Source organism: Mauremys mutica, chromosome 2 (genome assembly GCF_020497125.1).
Source record: "Mauremys mutica isolate MM-2020 ecotype Southern chromosome 2, ASM2049712v1, whole genome shotgun sequence".
NCBI lineage: Eukaryota > Metazoa > Chordata > Testudines > Geoemydidae > Mauremys > Mauremys mutica.
Genome location: NC_059073.1, coordinates 213,753,152 through 213,775,542, shown reverse-complemented (window position 1 = coordinate 213,775,542; position 22,391 = coordinate 213,753,152). Strand labels below are relative to the sequence as shown.

At 45.1% G+C, this 22,391-nt stretch overlaps 1 protein-coding gene across 2 annotated transcripts in view; it reads right to left on the bottom strand.

Annotated features, from left to right (window-relative positions):
- The window catches only part of LIMD1 (LIM domain containing 1), a 56,116-nt gene extending 35,567 nt beyond the window's left edge, over positions 1-20,549 (bottom strand). Inside the window, exons 1-3 of one of the 2 annotated variants that reach the window (XM_045002997.1) lie at positions 20,475-20,549; positions 18,154-20,119; positions 3,331-3,432 (exon numbers count right to left, since the gene is read on the bottom strand). In XM_045002997.1, the coding sequence (XP_044858932.1) occupies positions 3,331-3,432; positions 18,154-19,660 (1,609 nt within the window). In that variant the 5' untranslated portion in view covers positions 19,661-20,119; positions 20,475-20,549. Of the gene's footprint in view, positions 1-3,330; positions 3,433-18,153; positions 20,120-20,392 lie in introns of both variants that reach the window. The other variant, XM_045002998.1, reaches the window with a different exon arrangement.
- Between the last annotated feature and the right edge of the window lie 1,842 nt (positions 20,550-22,391).

Below are 22,391 nucleotides of genomic sequence, written 5' to 3'. Positions count from 1 at the left end.
AAAATAAAAAGGTCTGCATTTTAGGATCAGCAGTTGAAGCAAATAGTCACTCTTACAGTTGAGAGGGACAAAAGCAAGCCCACCCTGCAGCACATTTGGAAAATGGCTTAACCCTGATTCCTGTTTCCACTGGGCTGGAACAGATGTAAACAAATAGAAATAACTATTTTTAAGCCTTTAATGCCAGTCTCCTTATAAAGAGGATACAAGTAACTCTGAAATGATGATATAATGTCCATATTTATTGAGGAACAGTTGCACAGTGGTAATTTTGGAAGCTCAGGACAGCCAGACCTCGCTACTGAACTATTTTTAACAGGAGCCTAGGATGGAATGGAGGTCGGGGTTCCACTGGCAAAGCTCTGGCAGGGGGCTATGAACAGGTATTGCAGAGGATTCCAAATAAACTGAGAATAGGAGGTGAAAGAGGAAGAAGCTGCTTTCTGAATGTTCTAAAAATAGATGTCATCTGTATTCATATCTTTGATCATAAGACAGGGGAATAGTCTATAAGCGAAAATGTAAGTGAGCAATGCAGTAAGCTTTTAACAGTTGTGCAATGAGCACAGTTCAAGTTTCAACTATTATTAAAAACATGTATACAGCTCTGTAAATTTACTTCACACTTTACAGCTATAGATAAGACACATTCCCTGCAGCCTTGCTGAGCTTACAATTCTAAATGCAACAGAGGAAGAAATCCTTATATTGGAAAATAAAACTCCAGCTATGCAAATACACTGTGTGGTTTTTACTGTTGCAAAATACACCATAAGGAGCTAATTTCTAAATACATACGAGCAGCTACAGGGAGATATAATGGACAGAGCACAGGCTTTAGAATCAAGAGAACAGTGCTAGTCCTAGCTCTGCCATAGACTTCCTGTGTGTTCCTGGGAAAGTCACTTAGTCTTTCTGGGCCTGTTTCTCCATCAGTGAAATGGAGCTAATACAAATTACGAGGCCTGTCAATTAATCGCAGTAAACTCACACGATAAACTAAAAAAAATTAACTGCGATTAATTGCCGTTAAATAATAGAATAAAATTGAAATGTATTAAATATTTTGGGATGCTTTTCTACATTTTCAAATGTATTGATTTCTGTTACAACACAGAATACAAAGTGTACAGTGCTCACTTTATATTATCAGAGCTTTGGAGCGGAGCCCGGAGCTGGAGCGTGGAGCAGCTCCGAAGCAGTGGAGCTGCAGGTTTTTGCCTGGAGCTGGAGTGGAGTGCCTTCCAAAATCTGAGAGGGACAAGGTGTGGCGAATGCTTGCAGAGGTCTCAAAAGAGCAACACGCAGATGTGGAAACTACAGAACCCGAACCATCAAAAAAGAAAATCCACTTTCTGCTAGTGGCATCTTACTCAGATGATGAAAATGAACATGCGTCAGTCCACTCTGCTTTGGACCCATCAGCATGGACGCATGTCCTCTGGAATGGTGGTTGAAGCATGAAGGTACATATGAATCTTTAGCACATCTGGCATGTAAATATCTTGCGATGCCAGCTACAACAATGCCATGTGAACACCTGTTCTCACTTTCAGGTGACATTTTAAATAAAACATAGGCAGCATTATCTCCTGCAAATTGTAACCAAACTTGTTTGTCTGAGTGATTGGCTGAAGTAGGACTGAGCGGACTTGTAGGTTCTAAAGTTTTACATTGTTTTATTTTTGAATGCAGTTATTTTTTGTGCATAATTCTACATTTGTAAGTTCAACTTTTATAATAAAAGAGATTGCACTCCTGTACTTGTATAAGGTGAACTGAAAAATACTATTTCTTTTGTTTTTTTTACAGTTTTTTTGTATTTGATTATTTGTAATCAAAAATAAATATAAAGTGAGCACTGTCACTTTGTATTCTGTGTTGTAATTGAAATCAATATATTTGAAAATGTAGAAATATCCAAAAACATTTAAATAAATCGTATTCTATTATTGTTTAATCGCACAATTAATTTTTTTAATCACTTGACAGCCCTACAAATTACTTGCCTCTGCAAATGCACTGTGAAGCTTAGTTTATTAGTGTTTGTAAAACACTCTTGAGAGCCTCACATGGGAAGTATTATAGAAGTGCATTATTTGTAGTCAAAACACTACTAGCTCCATAACTTTGCACAGCACCTTATGGAGATTATTAAAATAAAGCAAATTGTGGCTCCCTACCCCCCTCAAAGAACTTAATGGTTTAAATCAGACAAACATGGAACATGAGAGTAGACAACAGAAGGGGGTTGCAAAAGCAGGGATGAGGATTAAAAGTTATAAGCATTTTTGTTACATACTACAGAGTGAGTGAAGGCGAGTTCTTAGGGTAAAAGTCATCTTCCAGTCCTGTGCAGTCTATGGCAGGAAGCAAGGCAAGAGACATGGGTTTGGGGGATTTATAGGAAGATAGCAAATATGCTTGGTACACAGGAAGGAGCAGAGTGAAAAAAAAGGCATGAACACGGGTGTGGGAGAGAGGAAGCAGAGAGTAGAGGGCAGGGTTTATGAATAAAGCGACCGTAGTTCCATTATTTCTTCACAGTGGCCCATTTATCACCAAATGGCAATGGTCAGTCATTTCAATTCCTAACCTATTCAGGGAACCAACATACATAGGGGTAGTACTATGGAAGTGCAGCATGAATCCTGCCATCTGTGTAACACAAGAAGACAAGAAGACATAGCATGCACACAACTGAAACAAGTTTAGTAATCAGGTCAGGGATATAAAAGCTTGACTGAGACAAAATGAAGTTAGAAGGCAAATTAGCTCCAATTCTAAAAAGCTGTGTTTACAATGCCTATAGCTATACATAATTTAATTTAGGGCCCAATCCTGCTAGCCCTTCACATGCAGCACTCTCATATCTGGTCCTCAGATTGTATTGTCTTCTGGGCAGGGAATCTGTCTTAGACACACTGAGATTTTAAGGCCAGAAGGGATCATAGGATCATCTAGTCTGACATACACAACTCAGGCCATGGAATTTCACCCAATGATTCCTGCATCTAGTCTTCTAGGTCTATGAAGTTCTGTGCATAAGATACAGCTGCACTGGTAGATAACAGGCACTTACAAATACTCACAGAGCTTTATCTTGCTTTACATACCATATAGTAGAAGGCAAGCATAACCCCAAACACCTAATCTAAATGACATGCAACAACTAATGTGAAAAAGTAGAGCTGCAACAGAATCCATCAGGTACATACAACCTGCCAAGTAAATGTGTTTTGAAAAAATCTGAAAACCCATTTGCTGTAAAGCTCTATTACCACGTGTATGCAATGTTTCCCTTTACTATATAGGCAAAGACACACTTACTGCATGCTCCACAGGTGAAGCAGCCATCATGGTAGAGATTCCCCATGGCTTGGCAAGCCTGGTTTGCTCCATACACACCTTGGCTGCACTTCACGCAGGTTCCTGAAAATGAAATAATGACAAAGAAGAGAGATCAGAGGTAGAATGTATTAACATGACAAGTGCACATAAAGGAAAGAGATGGCCTTGCTGCTGAGGATCTTTACCTGCACCAGAAGCACTGGCTCATTAATATGTGCCTCTCAATTAACGAACAGCAGAAGTTAGACACAGTCATCATAGCAGGGGAAGCTAGGCGATTTCAGTATTATACACCATGCAAACTATTGTTAAAGGCTGATGCTATCATCAGATTTGTGGAGTGCACATCACTGTAAATAATGTGAAAGACTATCTCAAGGCTCAGTTTCCTACACTTATTCCCTTCCCTCCCCACACCGACCCTTTCCCAACCACCTCACATACATTATAAAAAAGAAAACTTCGGAAAGGCTTGAAGGTAGTGAAACTTGTTTGGTTGTTCAATGACAAATAGCTTTCACTGCTTCAGTGTAGAATGTACCTTTTGATTGTCACAATGGCTTAAGAAAACTAGGATTCCCCTTTAACTGATCAATTTAAATCTTCATCTATTTCAGTTTACTACTGCTTCTGATGAACATAAAAATCATGAGACTGCCCATTAATCCAGCCTCTAGACTAAACATCAAATCCGTATCTCTTCCCTTTCCCAGATACCTTCTGAAAGGGAAGTCTCAATGTGAATATTATCTATATATAAAATGTATCCCGGGCCAGATCCTTCCCCCCTCCCCACCCCCCCAGTTCATTTAAAACAATTCCATCTGGTGGAACAGATGTTTGCTGGCAATACAAGTAAGCTCGTATGGACTTGATTCTCAGAATAGCTAGTATGGACTTGATTCTCAGAATAGCCTGTGGAATGAAGAACAGCCAGTGCATGCACACACAGATTTAGTTTTAGGAGCCAAAACTCTACCTATATCTGTTGGCTCTGAATAAGATAATCATAATTACAAAGGCTAGCCTGAGCTGGAGCACAAATCCACCCACAGTCAGCGAGCTATTACAGAGGAAATGTAAAATGAAACTGAATGCTTTGACTGTGAGGGTGGTGGGGGCAACCTTTGCAAACCAGAAGGACTAGCCTGCGTCTTTGTCTTACTCACTCAAGCAGGAGACTACGGGAGAGTTACCCCCACACCCTATTGCTCAGCGAAGACAGACCAACACAGATCTCCAGATGGGCTCTGTTGCGAAGCAGCACCCCAGCTCTCCAAACACTCCCCAGCGCAAGCAAGAGGTCAAGGAGGACACAGAGCCTTGGCTTTACTCCCTCTCACCGGCAAGAGTAGCTGGCCAGGCCAGGGGGAGGAGTAAATATCCTTTCAAGGGCTGCAGTAACATATCCTCTCCCCCATCCAAGAAGCAAACAAGAGCCAGAGAGGAATATCTCTGAAGCATGATGTCTCTTGGGGCAGTGTGGTTTACGCATTGCCCTTTGGTCAGCCCTGTGCCTAGAGGGACAATGTAGCCCCACGCAAGTAATTTGTAGATGCGTTTACCTAGCTGTTTAGTGAAAAATGAATGTGTTTTTTGATTATTGCTCTGTATAGAACAGCCTGGATGATGCATGATGTTGGGCAGGCAAATAAAAAAAAAAAAAGGATAGGGCCTTCCACCAAGGAGTCTACTATTGAAGGCCCCACGCATGAGCAGTCCCATTGAACATCAGTGAGGCTACAAAAGCATGGAGCTGCAGGAATGAGGCCTTGAATAGACACAGCACAGTAAAAGATGGCAATGGAGGAGAGGGGAGTGTATAGGAGGAAGAGGAAGGCTATAGCAAGGAAAGATTACAAGATGTACTTGAGGTTATGTCAGACCCCTTTTAAAAATTAATATATTTCAATTTGGGGCAGTGCCCAGCAGGCCCGGCTCTAGCATTTTTGCCGCCCCAAGCGGCAGGGAAAAAAAAAAAAAAAAAAAAAGGAGCCGCGTTCAGCGGCAGCTCTACCGCTGCTTCTTCTACAGTGGTAATTCGGCAGCAGGTCCTTCGCTCCGAGAGGGAGTGACGGCCCCGCTGCCGAATTGCTGCTGAATGGCCGCACATGCCGCCCCTCTCTTGATTGGCCGCCCCAGGCACCTGCTTGCTATGCTGGTGCCTGGAGCCGGCCCTGGTGCCCAGTGATAGCTGGACTTGGCCTTGTATCTTCCTTGAGAGAGACAGACATTGCCTCACAAGCAATAAAAACCTCCAGTTGGTCTGCTTTGCCCTCTCCCTGAAGCCACAGAGAAAAGGCAGCCTAGGCCATGTTTAATGACTGCCTACCACACTTGGCCCCTGTTTGATTTCCAAAGAAATTTTTTTGATAATGAAAAGAGATCACAATTAGATCCATTTCCATGAGCCACGTATTACTGAGGCTTCTCTCCTTCCTCAGTCTAAAATGAACATGGCAATAACGGGACCAGAAATTCTGCAGCTGAATGGGAATTTTACTCATTACAAATTATTGCTACTTTCCTATGTTCAAAAACAGCACAAGCATAACAGAGGGTTGGGATGATGCACAGCAAACTACATGTTTTGAGGGGAAGGGAAATCACCCTCATCAATTTCCTTCATGGTTTTTGAGTTGGAATATTCCTCGCTCCTCTAATACTGTATAGAATCCACGATGAAAGGCATGCCGGAAAGCCGCTGTCAGACTGACAGAGAAGGGGAAGTTATTGTCTCAAAATAAATATCAAGTGGAGCTAGCTTGTCTGTGCTAAGTGTTATCACATGATCACCACAGACCAGTTTTAATGCAGAATCAGGCTCAAATTATCTGAAAAATTAGCAGTCAACATTTTCATCAGGGCTAGCTCTGTTTCCACAATGTTGTAATCTATGTTTACTTCACTTATCTTTACTTTTAACCAAGAGAGGTGGTACAGACCTGGGGTTGATTTCTGCCTCTGCACTGACTGGCTAGGTGATCATGGGAATGTCACTTCACCTTCCTGTGACTCTGTGGCCTGGTCTACACTGGGGGGGAAAGGCAGGGGGAATTGATCTAAGTTACGCAACTTCAGCTACATGAATAATAGACGTACTTAGACCTACTCACCGCGGTGTCTTCACTGTGGTGAGTCGACTGCTGCTGCTCCCCCTTCGACTCCGCCTGCGCCTCTCGCTCCGGTGGAGTACAGGAGTCGACGGGAGAGCGCTCAGGGGTTGATTTATCACGTTTAGACTAGACGGGATAAATCGACCCCCGCTGGATCAATCACTGCCCACCAATCCAGCGGGTAGTGTAGACATACCCTGTTTCTCCTTCCACCCTTTGTCTGTCTGATCTATTCAGGCTGTAAAACTCTCTGAAGCAGGTACTGTCTCTTACTATTCCTCATGGATAGTGCCTAGCACAGCAAGGTCCTGGCTTCATTTGGGGTCGGTAGGCACTATTGACATACCTGATTACATAGCTGATTTAAGGTTCCAAACGAATGTTAAGTGATTGAAAGGTCTGGTCCATGTTAGGAACAAAACTAACCTATCTGCAACAGTGTCCAAAAGGCGGCGTCAACTATGGCTCTGGCAGAACCATGCTGGCTATCGATTTTTAGCGAACATTTCTCCCTCTTGCTAACACTAGTATCAAGTTTTCATTATTCCATGGTAAAAATGCCTGAGACCTGTCTACAGCTACACTTGCACTGTTGCTGAAAAGCAGATACTAATCTTCCTACTACATAGTATCCCTGAGCATGGAAAGCACATTACAGTGCATTAGGCTAGAACTCTGAAAACTGTTACACAGTTCCAAGCCCTAGCATGGTCAGATCCAAAGAGCAGAACGGGAAAGAATCCAATCATAAGGCTGAGAAGAATAGAAAGCTATTCTACTTGTCCAAGTGTGGTCTGAACAAACACCAGCTGGTTATGGATCCACACCATGCCAGTCATTTGGCAAAACTTCTTGGATCTTCTCAAACAGAGAGCACAGCTATTTTAGATATTTATTAAAATCTGCATTATCTGAAAGTAAAACAGGATGGAGAGAGAGAATGGAAGATAAGCTAAGTTTTGTAGGCATTTGGGGCATAAAAATATATGCATTTGACCTTTCAAATGCATATATAGCAAGTCAAAGTCTGATACAACCCAACATTTTGTCCTGTCATCTGACATACATAGCTCAAAGCTGATTTGCAAGATTCCCTCTTGCTATCCTGAACCAAGGCTGCAGATTTTGCAGTTTTAAGATCCTTCCATGACAGTTACTGGTCTTTCTGCAGAATCTACACTTCTACCCCAATATAACGCAACCCGATGTAACATGAATTCGGATATAACGCGGTAAAGCAGTGCTCCAGGAGGGTGGGGCTGCGTGCTCCGGCAGATCAAAGCAAGTTCAATATAACACAGTTTCACCTATAACGCGGTAAGATTTTTTGGCTCCCGAGGACAGCGTTATATCGGGGTAGAGGTATATTTATTTTATTTAAAAAGGTGCCTAACTTTTTCCCTTGTACATGCAAATGTACTTTTTCTCCATTAAGTCTCCAGAACATAATTTCTTCCTCTCCAGAAAGTGCCCAGACACTCAATATGAATTAGTAGTAACAACAACTACAATTCAGAGAGGGAAAACATCTGTAATCCACCTCACAGGCCAAGTCTACTGAAAAGTACTAAAATAGTTTTAGCCAAATTATGCCCCACCCTGATGGAGCTGTCTGTGCTGCTTAATTGCCTGAATTGCTTAACACCTAATGCACCAGGCATGTAGGACAAAAACATACCTTCCTTGCTGCATCATGTAATAGACAGATCTGTGTGAAAGTGCCAATGGTCCAATGGAATGTTGGCACACAGTGCAACCCGGCAGCTATTTAATTTTCTGCAAGGCTGTCCTTAGCCAAATGATAGCAGCACAAGAAAAGTGACCAAATAAATCTGTTAGTCTTTAAGGCACCACCGGACTCCTCGTTGTTTTTGTGGATACAGACTAACATGGCTACCCCTTTGGTACTCACCATCCAGTTCATTTCACAGAGTTGCTGAATTCCAATCCGAGGTGGTGCTATTTAAACGCTGCCATTACCATGATCAGTGACAACCAATCACACTACAGACCCCAAGGTTCTTTTAAAAACAAAAAACTGGGCCAAATCAAACTTTGGTGTAATACACTGACATGAATGGTATTGCTCCAGGGATGGGTGTTCACTTCTATTACTATGCTAAGGTGGTGTTAGCAATGTATTTTAGAAAGCTTTTACCTCTCATTTTAACCTGACTCCTTCGAAAGAAAAAAAAATACAGAATTAATTATAATTTTTACCTTACACTATTCAGTCTCTACAACCCTCCCAGCTCACCCCCTATTGCCAGGATGAACCTGCTCTTTCAGGTCTACTCTATGCTAGGACAAACCTATCGCTGATGACAAGCACCAGCAACACGTACCCTGAGCTACTGCCGATCACAGGTTAATTGCCAGAGGAGAGCAGTACACACAGTGTTCAACTCCATTTCAGAACTGTAGTTATGCCCTGCTCCAAGCAAGTCCTAACTCCAGTGTTTTGTAATGCTGCTGAGCATGCTTTCTACTGGCCTACACTAACAGTTTAACGGTCATCACCATCAGTTTAGCTACATGTCACTGATGCTCACCAGCAGCAACAAGGAGATTTCCAACTATAGATTAGGCCTGAGTAAAAGTGGAGAAATCTTATTCCTCAACTTCAAGCATAAGGCTGAATACTGTATATATGCTTACATTTCAAAAATGGGCGCCTTAGTAAGATGCCTGTATTCTGCATTTGGATGCTCAGACCTGCACATCATTTAGGCAAGCAAGTGCCAACTTGAGCATCTAAAAACACAGGATGAAGATGTTCTATTAAATTATCCACATCTGAAAATCAGGCAATACGCCTTTAACCATGCACAATGTATTATTAAAATGTACTCTAAGGTATCCCTTTCGTTAGCACTGACGAGCCTGAAACAATCACGTATGTGAAGTGCTAGCAAGTTCACACTCAAGTGCACTGGGAGAATGGTAGCCATATTTGGAAAGGGAAAGGACATAAATTGCTGATTTCAGTTTAATTTCTGCTTCGAGGGCAGCTTGCCTCTGAACAACAAAGAAGTCACTGTTCCATTTAGCATCATGTGGAAAGCAACTGCCCCAAGTTACATCTGAGGCTCTGAACAACAAGACCTTTGGAGCACAGCTGGGACTGAAAACAAGCCTTGCGAGCTGTGTCCCAACTCTTATACTTGGTTTATTCATTTTAATTCATCAGAAATGCTGCCACCGGAAACAGCCCAGGCTCACATGTCCAGCAGGTCAGAAGAGACCCCAGAGCTGTCGGAAGCAGAAACTGATCTTCTGGTATAATCCAAAATGTCAGTCCCCTCCACTAAGTTCAACAATTGGATTTCTGTTTGCCACAAATTTCAAAGTCTAAACAACATTTTCTCCTCCAAATGTTGCTACTTCACTTCTAATTTCTTGTAATTGCTAATTTACTAATGATGTTGCTGAATGATAGCGTTCTGTATGACTGATTGGGGCATTACACCTCCATCCACCCAAGTCTGTTCAGCTAAAAAGCAATAAGACAGTTTTTCAAGGACCTGTTGGGACAGAGTCCAAATCAAAATATTTCACTGCCACATTTACATCTGTGTCCACCTGTATTTCCTCAGCAGGAAGCCTAAGCCACAGAGGGGAGAATGTGAGGGTGTGATACTTTGGATCAGACAGTAGGCCACATTCTGCCATTTCACCGATGATGAGGAGACAGCATGGGCATGACTCAGGGTAGACTTGGGCGATACGAGTCCAAAGTGATAAAGACACTTTACTGGGTCAAAATCTGGAGTTGGCATTTAGCAATTGTGTGGATCTTATTCTTCTCATTTATTCTCTATATCTCTTGACACCTACATTTGCGTCTGATAACTAATTTCATTCTTCATCAGCAATTTTAAGAGTTATTCAGCTGTTATGTTGCTTCCAGAATTATAGCCATTAATATTAACTAAAGCTTGTTTGTGGCTCCTCCTTATAGCTGGCTAGATTTACGTGAAATAAATTAGTCACATTTGGAAAGAAAAATCAAGTTGTTTTCATTTAAACGTCTCCAATACATGTTCTGTATGTTCTTTCCCATATATTTGTACCCAAGAGCTACAAGTGTCATGGTCTTGCTTTTTGCGTCAAGGTCCAGAGTAACGCCGCCCTACCTTTTTTCTTCTGTTGTTCCCATCTCACCCCTATGCTCCATGAATTATGCCAGTCTTGACTGCTGCCTGGCCACTACTGTCTTCTCATTCTCCCTCCTGAAAACCCACTTCTACCATGAGGACCACAAGAACTAAGTCAACAACACAACATATATATTATAAAAAAAGAAAGGATGGACACACCTTGCTTCCTCATGTTGTGCACATTCCCCTTCCCAAGTAACACTAACCTTATTCCTCCAACTCCTGACCTTCCCCATACCCCAATTCTGTTTTGTGGTTGCACATTTCACGGAGTCATGGCTACGTTAGAACGTACTACCAGCACCACAACCACCTAGGTCTTTTTTGGTGCTTTCCCTCAGTAGATCTCAAAGTGCTTTACAAAGGAGGCCAGCGCCATTATCACTGTTAGCTCTTTGGGGCAGGGGCCTGTGTACTGAGAGGTGCTTGGCAGGCCTTGGAGTGCTACAAAACAACAGTTAACAATAATGCTCCTCAAAGAGCCAATTTCCAAAGCGGGAGGGAGGCTCATGTGAATAGTGAGTCCTTGGCAAATGCGGCTGCATACCTGTTCAATTAGCACTCAGTGGTTGGCGCAAGTCTGCTAACTGCCCATGCAGATAATTGTGTATGCAAAGAGGAAACAGGTCACTACATGCAATTCTTCCACATTACCCAGTCTGTGCACTTGTGAAAACTTGGTCTAAGGTGTTTAAAGCCCCTAGGCCTGATTCACAGTTATCCTACACCTTGTGGTGTCATTTACCCTTGTGGAAAGTGAGCACAAAACATCACCATTCTGATTTGGTGGCATTTTACCTTCACACTGCACTGGTGTAAAAGACTACACCAAGTACAGGCCAGAGTGAATCAGGGTCCATATCTTTTGCAGCTTTGCCCTCACCACCACCACTGTTGATCCTGAGTCACTGCTCTCTCTCCCGCTTTAAAACAGCCATTTTTTTTTTTTTTTACAACATCTAGTTCAGCTTCCAGGAGAGGGGAGGAGGGCCATATACAGCTTTAATCCTAAAGAGTCATATCCCAGGCAAATATTTATTCACTTGCTTCCTTGCACAGAGATAAGCTTTGTGTTGTCCACAAGTGTACTAATTCATGTTCTGAAACGAGGAATGTTGGAAGATTTACTGCATGATTCCACTCTTCCTGCCCCCCTCTCCCTGTACCGCACACATGAAACTTCTTCCAGCTTCAGAGCTTTTCTAGCAACAGGCATGCATCTAGCAGGCAGAAATGAACACATTCACACATTTCCAAAGGGAAAGCTGCCCTTATCTCCAGCCCACAAAGTTTGCATATAAAAGAAATCTCAGAAAATTCTTCTGTTTTTACCTGAGGTTCCCATTGCAGCAGCCCTCAAATTATCTTTTTAGCATCTGTAACATTTTGGTAGCAATACCAGCTATCGGATTGCAATGACTGTGCAGTGAAACACCAAGTTCACTGCACAACTGCCCTCTGTTCTGACAACTAATTATATCCATCTGCATGTGCCAAGATTCCAAGTCTCCACTTGGGTTAAATGATTCATCTGAGTTCTAATTTGGTGAAAAATCCTCAAACTCAACTACATGATCCACTCTGCTTGCCTGCTACACAGCATCTCTGTATTCAGCTTCAAACTAGGATGCCTGGGGCTCTGATAAAATACCAGCTTATCAGCTCCACCCTGAGTAGTAATAAGAGGATTTAGACCTTAAAAATCTAAGAATCACTCATAATATGAAAAAACACATCGAGTTTGTTTTAAAACCACTACTGATAACCAGTGTCTTTAAAACACTAAGAGCCGTATTTCCATCTATGGATGCAAGAGGTACACTCATCATGTGTGTGCACACCTGTTTCACCTGCAAAAACCTGAGTTTGTACATGCAAACTGGGTAACTGCATATACAAATGGACAGTCAGGCACACTGGACTTAATCATGTTCCATTGAAATCAACAGTGAAATGTCTATTGGCTTCAGTGGTGCATGATCGGGCCTGGAACTGTCTGATTTTCATTCAGAAGTCTGTGTTCTCTTACAACACAGTGGGCACATGCACATTTCTGCAGTCTACCTGCTGTACTCACACCTGGAAATGTGGCCTTAACTTTAGTTAGTGAGGGAAGATGAGAAAATTTCAAAGGAACCTAAGGAAAAAGTTAGGCACCCCAATACCACAGAAATGCATTCGATTCAGGCACCTAGCTCCCTCAGGCTTCCTTGACAATGGCTGTCTAAAACTTTAATAAAATCAAAGTTAATTTCCAGATCTGTCTCATGTGGACTCAGGGCTCTCTCCACTGTAGTAGAAACAGACCCCTCAAAGTTTTTTATTCCTACCCTAGAAGTTGGATAATAGCCTTTGATTTTGACTGTCCAGGTAGCCCCTCAGATTCCTTATGTCTCTTTTGAATACGGCATAATCCATTGCAGTGAAGTCAGCATTTCAGAAAACACTCTTAAAACAAACAAACAAAAGCCCAAAAAGCTCTAGAGACCCAAGCAGGACTCACTTTTCTGACACTGCTTATATGTATGTATTATTAAAAAATCTTGACTTCTTCGGTTCTTTCCTTCCTTTCCCATACCATATATGGTTTGAGAAGCCAGAAGTATTTTGTATGGCAATCTTGTGTTGGCTAATAACTCGATAGTTTGTTACTACTCAGAGTAATCCTATCTATACTGGATTTGGTCCTTTTTTTTTTTTTTTAAGTTTATTTACCAAAGTTGATTTTCACACAGTGGCAGATACAAAGTCTCCCTTGTTAGGAGCAGAGCTCTTTACTAAAAACATCCATTCCTGACAGAAATAGAATAAACGATAAATATTGTTTTTTTAAAAAAAATCTCACCTGTGTTTCGAATAGCATTTCAGATTACCAAACATGAAAGCATTTTCAGAAACAATCATTTGCACTTGTGTCTCTAGCCAATTTCAATTCCTGGTTCTGAGGTAACGGCAGAGGTGCTGCATTTGAGTTCACAATAATGCAGAGGAATGTTTAAAACAAAAACAAACTGCTATTTTTTTTTAATTATTTTTATGTAACAATGATTTCTTTTCAATACAAAGTTTTGGTAGCTTGAGGAACTGGCTTAGTGAAGAAACAGATTTGTAATATAGTACTTAGAATTTCTTGAGTCAACTTGCTATATGCAACGTAGTTATAGCCATGTTGGTACCAGATTATTAGAGAGACAAGGTGGGTGAGATAATCTCTTTTACTGGACCAACTTCTGTTGGTGAGAGAGACAAGCTTGGGTGCCTCTTATGTGTCTCTCATCGACAGAAGTTGGTCCAATAAAAGATACTACCTCTCTAGAGACAATTCAGTGCTTTATCTTTGAGTAACAAATAGTATACTGAATGCATGAAAGTGAAAATGAGAGAAGACAGCAATAGTTTATAATACTTCTATACTGCATCAACTCTTTCAAAATATTCCAGGAAGTCACCATTAAACCTCCCTTCATAGATCTGGGACTCAAAACTGCTGCAAATTCTATTTCTTCCCCTAGCATTTCTGCTCCCTTATGCATGTTATTCTCAGTTGGCTGCATTGCCCATCCCCATGTATAGCTTCCTAGTAGGAGTTTGTCACTGGAACCTACTGGGAATTAAGGAGCCTCCATCTCTTTTCCCCCTCCCCAAGATCCTGATTAAAAATAATTCAGTGGACCCACCATATAGACCTCATTGCACGTTACCATTACATCACCGCATGCTTCCTGAAAGTTAAAAAGCACATATCTTGCATTATTAAAGGTGGTAAAAATCTAGTTATCCATTACATCCGTCTGCTCTGACATGCACCTACTTCCCATACACACATTAAAGTATGTATAGCCTAGCTCCTCTGTTCACCCATTGAAACCAGCGTGAACCCAAAATCCAGGTAGCATCCTCTATTGAAGAGAATCTCACAGTTTAGTCAGTGGAGCATTCTATATTCAGAGTAGAGGAATAGTATTTCAAACATTATCCTAAAAAGCAGCAAAAAGAACACAAGACACTGCCATGCAAAATGACTAAAGTAAAAAAAGAGTTTGTCAGATCGTTATCATGTGACACAAGAGGCATTTTACTCCATCTGCCCTTTCCCTGGACTAAATTTGATTACAACTATACTCTCTATCAGGGGAACATCACATACTGATATTCTGGAATATATTTTCCATGCAGTTCTCAACTAACCATTGGGAGAAACAATCTATATGTCCTTCGGATACCAATAGCGGCAGCTACCTAGCTTGCACAGTAGTTTATTGTGAAGTTCATAGTAATGTTAGCAAGAAAAGAGTGCTTAAGTATCATTGGTGTATAGGCTGCCTGTGCTGGCACCAGCAATGGTGGCCTTCACGGAGCAGCAAGAGTAAGCTGAAAGCGTGAAGTCCTTCCCCTGGTTTGTGTTTGTAAGCCTGCACAGGATGTCAAGTATCAGAGGGGTAGCCGTGTTAGTCTGGTTCTGTAAAAGCAGCAAAGAATCCTGTGGCACCTTATAGACTAACAGACGTTTTGCAGCATGAGCTTTCGTGGGTGAATACTTTCGTGGACTTGCATCCGAAGAAGTGGGTATTCACCCACGAAAGCTCATGCTGCAAAACGTCTGTTAGTCTATAAGGTGCCACAGGATTCTTTGCTGCTGCACAGGATGAAAATGAACAGAGGTGAAAAATGTTACTTCATATTAGGAAGGAGAGTTCAAGCTACTGCTACATTTGGGATGTTCAACCCATGTATCTAAGGGCATGTCTACACTACAAATTTAAGTCAACATACGGCTGCCGCAGTAATTACTATGGTTTTTCATGTCTACACTACCCTCCTTCTGTCAGTGGAGCGCATCCTCACCAGGAGTACTTGCAGCGATTTAAGAGGGGCAGGGTGGGGGGCTGAGAGCATGGACTCTCAGCTCTTGGTGGAGCTCCCTGCTCCAAGCCCAGATGACGGCCGGGCTCAGAGCGGGGACCTGAGAGCCCAGGCAGCAGCCAGGCCACCTAAGTTCCCTGTAAGCTGCACAGCCGCACAGTAGTCTATTTAGCACTGTGCAGGCGCTCAGGGAACCCGCCCGGGGACCTGCTGCAGCCAGGGAAGGGGCATCCCTCCCCTGGCTCCTACCTAGCCTGGCCCCCAACCTGCTACGGCAATGGCACCCCTCCCCCCGAGCCCGGGCACAGCCCAGGCCGGACCCAAGCAGGGCCAGGGCAGCCCTCCCCATGCCCGGACCTGCTGGGGCCGGGGGAGGGACACTTATCTTGCAGCCCGAGCCCCAGAGCTGCCGCGGTGGGGAGAAGTGCCTCTTCCCCCCCAGCCCAGGTGCTGCTGCGGGAAGAGAGAGCTGCAGGGAGTCCTCTCTCCCCGCCATAACCCCCGAGCAGCCTCCTGCACCCAACCCCCCAACCCCACCCCAGCGTCCGTACCCCCAGCCGGAGCCCTCACACCCCAACCCTCTGCCCCAGCCCTGAGCCCACTCCCACACTCCGAACCCCCCAGCCCCACCCCCACCACATGAATTTTGTTATGTGCACCAATATGAAGGTGATGTGTGACACATCACCTTCATATTGGTGCACATAACAAAATTCATTCCACACATGGGTGAGAAAAATTAGAGAGAACACTGCCCCCTCTCCCCCAAACGCACCCTGGAGTGACAGCCTGAGCTGCGATCCCGCATGGGGTCCACAGCAGGGAGCCAACAGCCTTTCTTGTCCATTTCACAGTCCAGTAAGGAGCCCTGAAATTGACAGTTATGACTGCCACAGCTGATCTAAGGAACAGTTTCTACATCAGATGTGGGCAAACTACGGCCTGTGGGCCAGATCAGAACCGTCCTCCCTGGCCCCTAAGCTCCCGGCCAGGAAGCCTAGTCCCCGGCACCTCCCCTGCTGTCCCCCCTACCCCGCAGCCAAGCCACAGCATGGGCCACACTCTGGCCCGCCGATCCCACTGGGCAGCATGGGGAGTACAGCTGGCTCTGGTCAAGCGTCGCGGCTGTGAGCACCTGCTGCTGGTAAGGGGGCAGGGAGTGGGGGGTTGGGTAAGGGAGCAGGGGGTTCTGGGGAGCAGTCATGGAGGAGGGGGCAGTTGAATGGGGCAGAGGTTCTGGGGGGGCAGTCAGGGGATGGGGAACAGGGAGGGTTGGGAGTGGGAGTCCTGGGGGGCTTGTCAGGGGACGAGGAGCAGTGGGCGGTTGGATAAGGGGATGGGACCCCGGGAGGGGATGGTCAGGGGACGAGGAGCAGAGGGCGGTTGGATAGGGGGTGGGAGTCCCGGGGGGCTGTCAGGGGGCAGGGGTGTGAATAAGGGCAGTCAGGGGAGAGGGAGCAAGGAGGTTGGATGGGCTGGAGGTTCTGAGGGGGGCAGTCAGTGGGTGGGAAGTGGGAGGGGGCAGATAGGGGGCAGGGGACAGGCTGTTTGGGGAAGCACTGCCTTCCCTACTTGGCCCTCCCTACAGTTGTGCAACACCGATGTGGCCCTTGGGCCAAAATGTTTGCCCACTCCTGGCCTACACGGACACTGCAACACTTGACCACCACCAACACAGGCCCTACCACTCTCATGGAGGTGTAGTTATTATGGTGGTGTAGTAGGGCACTTACATTAGCGGGAGCAAGGCTATAAACACTGAAATAATTGGGTCGACTTAAGCCGTACATCAACTTAACTCTGTAGCGTAGACTTGGCCTAAAACAGGGAAGAACAAAATTCATACTGGGCATGATCCTACTTCAACTGAAGTTAATCACAAAATTCTCATTGACTTCAGTGGAAACAGGATCAGACCCACTCTTTCCAAGAACTGGGTAACCAGACTATAAATATCCTCTATCTTGTTAAGCTACCACATGGCTGAGAAAGAGAGAAAATACACTATTAAACTTGCCAACAGGTCATTATTAGCCAATGATATCAAATGGACTGAAATCAGCAGAATATTTTAACTACTTATTCAGGTACCCTCAGATGTTAAGTTCTCCTTCTGTTTTCACTGCAAGATACAAGCATACCTTGCAGCACTGGACAACTTGTGGATCTGAGCTGAGTACATTTATGGCCTTGTTTTCAGATGTGCTCATTCAAGTTGTTAAATAGCTGCAAGCCTTAGCCTTGTCCAACTTTTTGATCGATTAAAAAACTAAGTTTTAATTGAAGCTGAATCACACATAATTTTTAGAAAAGGAGGTAGTCTATTAATATCTTTAAAAGATGTTAAATTGTAATAAAAAATTAATTAAGTACTTCAAAAGTCATAACCCTTCCACCTCACCCCACTCTCATCATTCCCTCCTGAAGTTACTATGGAATCCTTGCTTTAAAACAAGTGAAATGGAAAAATGTTTCATAGTCAAAATAATTTCGAGCCTCTGTAGTGACTGACACTTAAATACAAAAATAAACCACTGAAGGGGGGGGGGGGGGAGTGTGTGTTTCCCTCCTAGTCTCAGAAGAAGTGAACCTTTCAGCAGTTAGTACAGTCAGATGCGTTAATATAACTTATATTATCTGCAATTTCAGACATAAAAACTTACCAAAGTAGTCAGCCTTGGGACGAGCATCCATCTCTTGCTCCAGACGCTGGGTAAGTGCTTCTAATTTTAATTCAGCTGCAGACGGCCCTTGTTCCTGCTGTGGAAGGAGGGTCTGACAGGGTAATTTTACTTTTGTAGAACTGGAATTTTCCTGGTGTCCTGAGTCATGATGCAGACTGCTTATGCCCTCTTTAAACGGAGATCTTGGAGCATCAGAAATCATTGGCCCATGTGAAGCTACGCTGATGGAATTCTGCTCAGGACTTATGCCAGAGCCAGGACAATTAAGCCTGTGATTTTGACCATGAACTATGAAATGGGCTGTAGACTTGGGATAAGCACTGGCTTGCTGATAATCTACGCTTGGAGGCAACGGAGTAGGAGCTGAACTAGAAGTGGAAGAACTAGAATTGTCATGGTACCATAACGAGTGGTCGTGACTGGTTTTGCGTGGTGTGCCAGAAGGTAGCATCTCACTCTCAGGGTTTGGGCTAAATTGATCAGACAGACCTGAAAACCCTTGTGCAGGCAATGTTGATGGGGCTGAGAATGAGGAAGATCTCTGCTGTGGAAATCTCACTGCTGTCTCATCATTAAACCCTGTAGAAGTGGAAAAGGGGGTCAGAGTGTGTGAGAAAGAGGAAGATCTCTGACCAGTTGAGTTTTGGTCATAGCCTTGACTGTGTCTCTTGCTTTCATTTCCATTTTCCTGACTTCCATACCCACTTTCAGACGACCTGCAGGAGCTCAGTGACTTCTGATGCTGGTAAGGGTGAGGATCAGCTTGGGTTTTTGTAGGACTCCTTAGTAACTGATCATTATGATTAACATTGGATTGTAAACTCCCCAAACCAGATTTTGGGATGGAAAACTTACCAGCATCTCCTCCCCATGCAGGGATGCCTGTCTGATTCTCATTATAATGCTGTCCATGGGGAAGAGAAGGAAAAGATGGCTTTGTAGTGTTGGGATTCACATGGGCTGCTCTGTGGAACCCATGTCCTTCAGAGACCTCAGAATCCCCCAGATTCTCTCTACAGCCATATTCTTTGCTAGCTGTTTTGCCATCTTGGTATAATTTTGTTCGCTGTCCATCAGGAACAGCTTGTGGGTGGTGTGGAAAAGCAAGCTGGTGCGCTGCACACACTGATGCTGTGGCCAGAGGAGGTTTGGCAATATTTTCTCCTGAACGCAATTTACTGGCCCCCGCAGCTACTCCAGGCACAGGGTGGTTTGGAAACTGCTGCTGGACACTGAAACTGGCCCCACCATTTAGAGACCCAGAGTCAGCCAACATCAGCTCCTCTTCTTGCTGCTGCTGCTGTTGTTTTTGGAGATGAATTTTAGCCATTTTAGTGGCAAAAACTCTCCTGGTTTCCTCAAATTCCGGGTTGTTGCCAACAGCTTTGTCCACCCGAAAGAGTCCATCCTTGGAGGCTTCATACATATTGAGATCTTCTATAAATTTACTTGCCTCTAGGCCCAGATCATCATATTTATTATCCATTTTTGCAAATTCACTAGCGTACCCCTCCCACGGCTAAACTTAATGATGAAAGCTACAAGCCATCCAGGACTGTAGGAGCGGTAAGTACTGAATCCACTTTACTTTGTGATCCTCAGCTTCATGTCCGCTCCGTCCTTGACTCAGAAAAAGGTTATACGAGTTTACGTGCTTTGTACAAATAATCAATTTTCTTGCATAGCAAAAACCGAGGAAAACAAACTTCAGGTTGTATCTCCCCTTAATAACCCGGGTCAGAAGCAGCCGTATCTTCTTACCATAAGATGCAAGAAATGCAGCTTCAACTTTTATTGTAAATCTGGGGGTGGGTGGAGCAGCCCCCTCGAAGCAGCAAGATCTGAACGGGCTCCAAGCCCAGAGGCGAGGATGACGATTACGGAGGTTTCCCGTTCACCCTGCAATCAGGGCTTACTCAGCCTGAGCCCACCAGCAGGACGGAGGCTAGAAAAGAAAGAGAGAGTTTGTAAGCGTCACATGGACCCAGGCTGCAAACCCCGTCCCTGCCCAGCGGGAGGCCCAGGCACAGGTCAGGTCCCTCACGCCGCGCGGGGCTGGGGGGCCCGTCCACGCTCCCGGGGAAGCGGGGAGCAGCGGGGGAGCCAGTCCCCGCCCAGAGGCCACGGGGAGGGGCCAGGAGCTCGCTGCAGGACGTGAGGGGGGGGGGTTGCCAGGAGCCCCGGGAACATCCGGGCGGGGGGGTCGGGGGAACCTCACGTGGCCTCGTCGCCTGGCCCGGCGAGGCGGCGGCGCGGGAGTTTCTCGTGCGGGAGCGAGCGCCGGGGCCGGGCGGACTCACCCCGGGGCGCTGCTCGGGCTGGGGCTCCCCGGCGGCCGCTCCCCGTGACTCGGTGTCGCGGCTCTGCCCCGCCCGCGTGGCGGCCTCGCCCCCTTCCCGCGGGCGGGGGGCGGAGCCGGGCGAGCAGCTGCTGCCTCCCGGCGCGGGGACGGCCCCGCCCCTGGCCCGGCTCCCCGCCGAGCCGGGACCCACCTGGCCGGGGCCTTTAGGCGCTGCCACCTCCCGCCGCGGCTGCTCAGGGCCTGAGTGCGGGCCCAGCGCTGTGCAAAGGGTCCCGCCCCCCCGCCCGGGTGCAGCTGGCGAACGAGGGTCGGGGTTTGCTCCCGGTCACTTCCTAGCACCTCTGGCCCCTCGCCCGGCAAAGCCTCCCGCCCATGCTGAACCTGAGTTACCCCGCGTAGTCAGACACCTGCATGGAGCCCTCTCGGGCTTGGTGACTTGGAGGGTGGAGAGACTCTAGTCACCCTCAAAGGGACATTCATTCAACAGCAGTTTTCTTCTCTGCCTCCCTGTTCAAGCTGAGCAGAAAGTTCTCTTTTCTTTTTGCGATGCTGTTTGGCGGTGGCAGCTTCGCTTTGAATAGATTAGTCATCTTTGTTTCTGGCCAGCTGCAGGTCAATTTACTGTACTTTCGAGTCCTTGTGCACTACACACAGTTCAGGAGTGGCTGGATTACAAACCCTGCAGTGGAATGTTTTGCTAAAATAAAAGTTGAAGAACCCAGTGGTTGGGAAGAAGCATAAGTGTGGTCCCAATCCTGCTAAAATGCACAACTTCCATAACTCATTAAGCAGCTACAGGGCCTGGGCAACAACTGGGGAGGAAAATACAGACCATCTGTTTAACTCTCAGCAACCATTTGTGAACACACAAAACCGCCTGGCAATTATTGATGCTTTTAGAAAGAAGTGGCATGCCATTTTTTTTTTCATTTTTGGCATAGGTATGCAGTTTTTCAATAATCCTAACTACAACCTACAGTCCTCATCATGGAACTCCACTGAAGTCCATGGGGCTCCAGGCAGACTTAAGAGTTTGCCGACCAGGAGCTCATTGCAGGATCAGGGCATTAGGCCATGAACTGGCAACCACTTATGTACATTTGTAACTTAATTCACATGGGAAATTGCACTGACTTCTCAGGTGAGTAAAGTTTGCACTTGCATAAGTGTTTGCTGTCTCGGGGTCATAGGCATGATCCAGTGCAGGGTTCTGCTTGCACAGATCCAAAGATTGGAGGAGTGGTAAATAATGAAGAGGGTGCAAACAAACAATATAATTTTAATGTGGCTAAATGTAAGTGTCTATGGCTAGGAACAATGAACGTAGGCCATACTTAGGGTGTAGCAATAAATGAAGCCAAGTCCGTCAGTCTGTTCCAGTGGAGCGCCCCCGTGGGAGTTTTCCACGTCCTTTTATTGTAAATGGTTACATAAATCATCCTATTATGCGCATGTACTAACTCAGTCCAACTTCTCGCCCCTTTTCCTGATTGGTGCTTTATGCACTGCGTGTTCCAGGGGTAAACACCTGGTCGGCGCTTAATCAGTGTGTCTCCTGATCGGATGTTGAGGGGGGGGAACCACTTCAGCCGCTCTAAATTCGGGGGCGGTCTTCCTACCCCCTTAGTGCTTAAGAAGTGTAAAGTTCCTACATCCCCTCCTTTTCTGTTTTGTTGACCCGTGCCCGGTCCGCATGTTTCATGATTTTATATGCATACATGACGGCTTGGGGTGTAGGCAGGGGTTTGCGCCGACAGGGTGTAAAACACATCCTAATTATATTAGGAATACACTGAGCAAAGCAACAAAAACCAATCAAGCAGGCGATAACAATCAAAGCATATTGCAAAACAGTTCGGACCCATCCCATGGATGGCAGCCATGCCCAAAGGTCATCCCACCATGATGGGTTCCT